The sequence below is a fragment of the Manihot esculenta genome, chromosome 12 (genome assembly GCF_001659605.2).
Source record: "Manihot esculenta cultivar AM560-2 chromosome 12, M.esculenta_v8, whole genome shotgun sequence".
In the NCBI taxonomy this organism is placed as follows: Eukaryota; Viridiplantae; Streptophyta; class Magnoliopsida; order Malpighiales; family Euphorbiaceae; genus Manihot; species Manihot esculenta.
The window spans coordinates 4,611,248-4,619,975 of record NC_035172.2 but is presented as its reverse complement, the minus strand read 5'-3'; the positions used below and the strand labels follow the sequence as shown (position 1 = coordinate 4,619,975).

The following is an 8,728-nucleotide window of genomic DNA, read 5'->3' as shown; positions in this document are numbered from 1 at the left end:
TACCCCAAAATTAATGCTTTAAAATCTTAACATGACCTCTAAAAATTCTCCAAAACCATCACGTTAGCATGGAATCGCTATTTAAAATTTGAAATTTTTTAAATTTATTTAAATATATTTATCATCAAAATATTACTATTTAATTTTTATAATTTAAAATAATTTATTAATTTTTTTCTCTTGAAATATCTGATTTTTTTTCATTAAGATATCAAGTGGGCAAATGTAAGCAACTTGTGGCCCTTGTGAGATTCAAAGAACCAATTTATTTATAAAAAAAAAAAAAAAAAAAATCTTTGTTTTTTTTTAATTCAAACGAAATAAGTCCAGTCTTCATTATAGGCATCACATGATTGTAATATTAATACTACTTTAAAATTTTTGAAAATGAGCTATGAATTTTTTAAGTAATATGGGAACAAATTGTTTTCAGAAAATATTAAATTAATGGGTTTAAATTTTTTAAATAACTTAATTCAATTTTTTTTTTTAAAATTCCATTCATCTTCTTTTTTTTTTTTACCATAAACTGCTACACTTAATCTAGACATATTAAATCTATTATTATTATTATGTTTCGTTATTTTTTTATTCAAAACCTTTAAGCCAGGCTTAGACAATGCAATTAATAAACAAATACCAAATCTGAAAGTTTGTTTTTTCTACTAATAATTTATTTTCACAATTTATTAATTAAAAAATAAATAATTTAATAAATTTATATATAATAATATAAATAAAATTATTCTCTTTAAATGACAATTTTTTTTTAATTTAGAAAATATTTTTCATGAATGTTATAACGGCGTAAAAATTATAAAATGTGAAAAATACTTTTTAATAAATGAGTGAAAACTATATAAAATAAATTTAAATTCAATTTATAAAACATTAAAACCACAAATACAAAAGATTATATTAATTATTTGTGTTAATTCTATCACACATCAAATTTAAACAAATATATTCAAACTACAAAGTTCCAAAAAGAAAAAAATTGACTGAGTGTTGAGTTCTAGAAGTGAAAATGAAGTAGAAGTGATGAAAAGGGAAAAAAAATTAATAGGTGATAGGGATTTGGACTTTGACAAGTAAACCAAGTTGAGCAATTGGATTTGGATCTTTCATTCGTTTTCAGAATTCGTGGATCATCTAGAGCTTCTAAGTTACCTTAGTTTCTTTGCCATTTAGAATTCTTTGGTTACTTTTCCAACACGGCTACTTTCGTTACCTATTTTAACAACGGTTAATTATTTTAATATTAAATAATTATTTTAATAATAATTAATTAAATATTATTAAAAATAATTTTTTATAATTTATAATTGAGATATTTACAATTTAGTCTGTAAGTATTGCCATTATTAATAAGTCAGTCCCTATATTTTTAAAAACCTATTAAAACGTTCTTATCTTTTTTCTCCGTCAACAAAATAATCGAATCGTCTATTTTTACCGTTAAAAATATAGTAAAAGACTAAATTACCCCATTATTTTCCTCCTCCTCCTCCTCTTCCTCCTCCTCCTCCTCCTCCTCCTTCCTTTTCTTCTTCATCAATTCTTCCTCCTCCTTCTGCTGCTTCTTTTGCTTCTGCTTCTCCTTCTACTTCTGCTTCTTTTTCTTCTTTTTCTTCTTCTCCTTCTTCTTCTCCTTCTTCTCCTCCTCCTCCTTCTTCTTCTTCTTTTGCTTCTTTTTCTTCTTTTTCTTCTTCTTCTTCTTTTTCTTCTTTTTTTTCTTCTTTTTCTTCTTTCTCTTCTTCTTCTTCTTCTCCTCCTCCTTCTTCTTCTTCTTTCTCTTCTTTTTCTTCATTTTCTTCTTTCTTTTCTTCTTCTTCTCCTCCTCCTCCTTCTTCTTCTCCTTCTTCTTCTTTTTCTTCTTCTTCTTTTTATTCTTTTTCGGAGTCGGAGGAGGAGGAGAAGAGAAAAGATATGGACTATTTCGTTGACAAAAAAAAATGATAAGGACATTTTAATAGATGTGAGAAAAAATAGGAATTATTTTGTTGACAAACAGAAACGATAAGGATGTTTTAATAGATTTTTAAAAATATAGGGAGGGATGATTTCGTTGACGAAAAGAAACAATGAGAAATGACTATTTCGTTGATGGAAAAAAATGATAAGGACGTTTTAATAGATATGAAAAAATATGGAGACTATTTTATTGACGAAAAGAAATGATAAGTACATTTTAATAGATATAAAAAAATATAAAAACGTTTTAATAGATTTTTAAAAATGTAAGAACTAACTTATTAATAATAACAAAATCCAATGACTAAATAAAAAATTTTATCCCCTTTATCTAATTTTAACGGAAAAGATATCTAATCGAAATGACTATTTCGTTAACGGAAAGAAAATATAAGGATGTTTTAATAAATTTTTAAAAATACAGAGTCTGACTTGTTAATAATAGCAATACTCAGGAATTAAATTATAAATCTATCTTTATAATTTTAATTAAATTATTAAAATTTATTTTTTTAAAATTAAATACTGTATCGAACCAAAACTATTATTATCACTTGAGCATTTTAATTTGAGCATTTTAATTCTTCTCCAAGTTACCTAACCTTTTTACCAATTAATTTAATTTAATTAATTTCTTATTGATTTGATATATTCATAATTATATTATGCTCTAAATAGATAAACCACCAACCTACTACCGCCACTCACCATTGCATTAATTAATACCATCCATCTTAATCATCATTACACCAAAGATAGTAACATTCTTGAATGAATATGGCACATCTAGAACAAAAAATAAATTTTAAGTTTATATAATCTGATTCTATTCCTACCTTACATGTATTTTTATTAATTTCAATCCATTTCAATGTAATAATATTTTTGTTGATTATTCCTCTCAACTACATGAATTTTATTCATTTGCTATTTGGTGTTCTTCCATTTGAAATTTATCAAACTTAACAATGATGTGGTATAATTAGATTAGTTTTTATTGAATCTCACATCTATTTGAAAAAATATATTACCTCTTATATGGATTATAAATATTTTTTCTCTTTAAATTAATTTTTTTAGTGAGTTATATCTGACTCGTATTTAATATAGTATCAAAACTTCCCATCGATATTGGACCTTTCATAAATGTATCATGCTCCGATGTGATGTTTATATTAAATCCTATAGGTCATCTTACACAATTATGGTATTTCTTTATTATAGCAAGAGAGACATGTATTCTGTTGTCGGCGGTTAAAATTACTACATGTAAAACTGATTTTGTTATCGTATATCATACTCTTTACCGTCTACCTTTTTAAATGTTTTCTTTCAATAAATTTTTAATTCAATAAATATCGTTATAGATATAACTGCTAAACTTTATTCGAAAAATTTATTAACACATAATTGACAATAGTAGTAATTACTAAATTTGTGTTTTCTAATTTAATGACTTTGCTGTGTAAATATTAATTTGTGGAAAAAAATAAAAAAAATAAATATTATAATAAAATCTATAAATTTATAGTAAAAACTATTCATTTTTATTTTTATAAAATTAAAAAATAAATTTAATTTTATCCTTTACTCATATTATTAATATAACTCATAAAAAAATAATCAATTTTTCCTTTTTTATTACATATACAATAATTAATAAATGTTTCTAAAAAATGAAATAATATATAATTTTAAATGAAATTTAAAAAAAAAAAAGCATACGGAATGAAAGGAGCGGAGTAACCTCACTGAGACTCTTACCCATTTTTTAAAGTTAAAATTAAAGATTTCCAAAAAATTCAATTCAATTTATTTATTTTCTATCAAATTTTATATTTGAAAGATAATAATTTATTTATTTATTAATTTATAAAATTTTTATTTTTAAATAAAATAAAAAATATGTATTTTTTATAAAAATTTATTTAAATTATTTTCTTACAAAATTAATTATATGAAACTGAACGTTAAAAATAATGTTTAGAATTGAAATTCAATTTTACAATTTGATAATTAATTCCGAAGGTTAGTTTAGTTTTCAAATGAAAATGTATTCTTCTTTATTATTGTGAAGGAGTTTTTATTTTTTTGAAATAAATTAATGTTAGATTAATGGAGGTAACGAGTTAATAATTTTTATTAACATAATTAAATTTTATATGTATAAATTTATTAATAAAAATATTTTTCATACCCAATTTTTTTTCACACAAACAAAGTTTGAATAATAAAATTAAATTTATTCAAAAAAAAACTTAAATACATTATGAATAAATTTTATATTTTAATGTATATTTTGCCAGTTAAAGCTTTTTTTTCTTTTTTCTTTTTTTTAAATCTTCATTTTAGATAAATTTGGGGCCTGCTTCTAGAAACTTAACTGAGGATATATAATATTTAAGAAAAAGAAAAAGAAAAAAGAGTGAGTGATTGGGAATGATAACGGTGCATGGTGGACTATGGATAAAGGTGTCGTCTGCCATGACGATCACCGATAAGCTCAAAAAGGCCCCACTCCTTCTCGTCATTTTCACCAGATCTACATTTCAGATCATCTCATATCACATCCGATTTTGTGACTTTTCTTTTACCTTAAAAAGATTATAATGTCAATTAAATATTATAAAAATATAATTTTTTTATTTATAATGCATTAATTGAGAGTCTATTTCAGTATTGCACATGAAAATTCATTGTCCGCAATTAAGGAAATTACCACTAATAAGCCACAAGATTCACAGGAAAGAGGAGAGAAATAGTTAATATACTTAATGAGATCATACACAACAGAATTAATATTATTTTTAACTAAAAAAAAATTGATCCTTTCAAGAAATATTATTAAATTTAAAAATTTTATAAAACATAGGACAGCAATTAATTTAAAAAGCAGGTTTAAAACTACAAGAAAAAGAAACATAAAAAAAAACTACATTACATTATATCAGAAAAATCCTCCTTACATTATTTAAAAGGATTTGGCATAATCAAATGAAATCCTCCCATGACCCATCACCGGATTTGGCATAATCAAATCAAATTAGATCCTCCCATGACCCATCACCAATATCCAAATGGTACAAGAAAGACAAATAATAAACTTTTATATTTTAAAATTCATTATTTAACATTTTATCTCATTATGATTTCTTTTTTCAATACAAAGAAATATAAACATTTAAATAATACTAGTACTCAAAAGAAAAAAGGAAGAAAAGAAAATGAAACGTAGTCAACACGCTAGTCGAATAAGCACAATATTTAGTGCCTTAACATTTTTGTTCTCGCCTTCGACTTTGCGTGTTTTAAGGCTCGATTGGTTTCGAATTTTCTCTATCTTCTAGTAGAAAAAGGTTGTTTGGTTTTGTTCTCCATGCTCCCACTCAAATCTCTCAACTTGTTGAAGCAGTGGAGTTTTATTTTTATCTTCTTTGTATTTTTATGTCTGTTTGGTCATGCCATGAAAATATATTCGATTTTGCCGTTTGGAGGGCTTTCGACTATGTGACATAGACATCTCGAGATAGCACCATTATGTTCGGTGACCATCTCTCCCGCGTGAGCTCTGCCTTGTTCTCTTCCAAGCTGTCGATCCGTGCACTCATTGTTCTTCAAACTAAGAGTTTCTTCTAAATTGTGTTGCTTATCTCTTTTTTATTTTCTGTTTTATCACGGTGAATTCTGTTAACTTTTTTATTATATTTATTTTAAAAATATTAAATTTTATTAAATATTAAGAGATATTTTAAAAGATTCATTAGAAATAAGATAATATTAAATATAATTATAATAGTTTATTTACATACTATTATAGTGTAAAAAAAAAGTGGATTAAAATTATGGGATCGAGAGTATAAAAAATTTAAAATATTGAGATTAATTAGTAAATTTTTTAATAATTTTAAAAATTAATTAATAAATTTTTTAAAATTATAAAAATTAAATAATAAAATTTAATGATAAAATTAACAAAAAAAATTTAATTAGTAAATTTTTTTAAAATATTAAAAATATTTTAGTATATTTTTTAAAATTGAAAAGTTAATTAACGAATTATTATATATATATATATATATATATATAAAAGTTAAGCAGTAATTTTTTTTATTTTATTATTGATAAAAATATTTTTATAATTATATTTAATATTTTTTATTAATATAAATTATTAATTTAATAAAAAATTTTACCTGAAACTTCAAATTATAATAAAATTAAATTTTAGAGAGAAAAATATTAAATTTTAAAAATAAATAAATAAATATATTAATTATACTATATTTTAAAAATTAAAAAATAATTTTCTCCATATTTTAACCTCACTGTAAATTGTTCCCCAATCATTTCCACTGTACACATGAAATGCTGGACATTGTTGTTTTGTCCTGGATCCCAGAGATCAGAGACTCATAACATGGTAATGCTGGGGAAACTAACGGCAAGCGAAGCATTATACAAATAATTTTTTAATAATTGTAAGCCAATCTCTGACGTCTAGCCGTAACGAATTAAATAATTGATTTTTTTAATTAAAAACCCCTACTTATTAAGCTGCTAAATAATTAACTTGTTTAATAATGAAGTATCGTGTCTGAAGTTGAGAGAAAAACCTCTGCATCTGTTGTTCCTTTTTTCTTTAGAGAATATCTTATTTAATTACACTTTATTCTAATAATATTAATCATTTTAATAATAAATAATTATTATGATAATAATTAATTAAATATTATAAAACACTCCGTATTCAGAATAGGTATAGGCAATAATTAAAGTAAAATGAATTATTTAAGTTAAGGTGGATTTGGATAAGTTGTGAAGACTCCCTGATTTTAAGGTGGTTAATGTATAGTTTATTAATTAGTGGAGTGGATGGATAAGAAGAGACCACCGGCCGACGAGAACGTCTATTGACATAGACCTATTCAATTCTATAAAAAGAAGCAGTAAGGTCATGAAAGTGAGTTTAAGCTGTTTTTAATCAATGGAAATCTAAACTGGGTGTTGGTTTTGGGTTATAACCACACCAGTCATTGGTTCCTCAAAGTCTAGAGTTTGAACAAAAATTGAATTCATCGTCCATGATGTAATTATTATATATATAATAATTTTATAAAAATTATAAAAAGATGTCTTGTAATTTTCATAGCATAAAATTTTAAAAATATGCGTAGAGATAAATAGAAAAGTTGGTATATACATAATTGAAAAGTTAACGTGGATTGCATATGATTTTTCATGGAACCTACATTCGTGTGTTGTATACACATGCAAACCGAATCTCATATCCAATGCCACTTAAATCAGGGAAAAAAGGATTCTCCTTCAGATGGCGTTAATATTAACAAATCTAACTCTGCTTTCATTTATCACTAATTGTTAATGGCAATAACTTGCTTGTCTCCTCATTCTAGCTCCCCATGATAGGTTCTCTAAATCTTTAACATTACTCATCCTTATTAACTCTGTAAGCTGAGATTGCCATCTCTGTTTCCAATCATCTACTGCATCCAAGCCCTGTTCACAACAAGTGGCAAATCAACATCAGAAACCAACAACAAAAAAAAAATCAAATGAAAACAGGGGATGCTACATTTCTCTAAAGTCCCCTGTTTTTAAATTATATTTCACAGGGGAGAGTTATAGAAATCTTGATTTTCCGGCAAAATTTGCAAAACCCAAATGGAATTCTGTCAATTTTAAGTAGTATTTTACCTCACTGTAGCGGGATCGTTTTGTAGTAGAGAAAATGGTATGCAAATCTAAGCCTCTGTCCATATCTCTGTCATATAAAGCTCTGCTTTTGGGATCCGACAATGTCTCATAAGCCTCCTGAACCTGAAGAAACCTCTTCGTGTACTCCTCTTTACATTCCGGCGGCGAAACGTCGGGATGGTACTTTCTGGCAAGTTGTTTATAAGCTTTCTTAATCTCCGACAGCGTTCCACTCTTGGGGATGCCCAACAAATCGTAGAAACTCCCAGAGTTAACATAGAACGAGCTATCAACAGCGGCGGCGGAGACCTTAATCGGCTTGGTTTTGATCGTAAAGCTTGATTTTTGGAAATGGGTATTGAAGCTAAGATGAGAAGAAGGCTGAAGAAAGGATTTATGCGTTGAGAGTTTGGGATTGGAGATGGTGGGGAAGCTGGCGTGGATTCCATTGGAGATAATTCCAGAGCTCATTTTGAAATTGTGTGTTTTGGTTTCTTGCTTGCTGTGAAGGATTTAGAATTGAAATTTGTTGAAAGGGGAAGAAAATATGAAGCCTATTTATAAAGAAAGACAGAGAGGATAAAGAAAATTCAACACGGCCTTGTCACCGAAAGTTACAAAACCAGCTCTACACTTGGTAATATTATTCTACCCCAGGTTTTCTAGAGAAAATTTTATTTGATTTTCTTTTTCAATTTTAATATTTTTAAGGTGATTTTCATCTAGAAACATTTCCTATCTATTATTCTAAATTATGTAAAATTATTTTTTATAAAATAATTAAGTTTTTGTTGAATGATTTATTGAGAGATAAATTCATTATCACATAATTAATTTAAAATATATAATTAAATAATAAAAATTATTTTATTTTAATGTATCAATTATTTATATTTTTTAATAATATAATCTATAATATACAATAAATTGAGGATTTTTTTACCTTTTAAGACTACAGGATGCACTTTCTACTAGGCTAAGTCTTGGAGTGTAAATTTTTCATTATCTAAAAATATATATTATTTTTTATGTATACATA

General features: G+C 25.3%; 1 protein-coding gene across 1 annotated transcript; it reads right to left on the bottom strand.

Annotated features, from left to right (window-relative positions):
- Positions 1 to 7,151: 7,151 nt before the first annotated feature.
- LOC110627679 (chaperone protein dnaJ 20, chloroplastic) lies at positions 7,152 to 8,230 on the bottom strand. The gene is made up of 2 exons (XM_021774022.2): positions 7,690 to 8,230; positions 7,152 to 7,491 (listed from the first exon to the last, which is right to left on the bottom strand). The coding sequence occupies exons 1-2, from the start codon at positions 8,158 to 8,160 to the stop codon at positions 7,354 to 7,356; spliced, it is 609 nt and encodes a 202-aa protein (XP_021629714.1). The 5' UTR covers positions 8,161 to 8,230; the 3' UTR covers positions 7,152 to 7,353.
- Between the last annotated feature and the right edge of the window lie 498 nt (positions 8,231 to 8,728).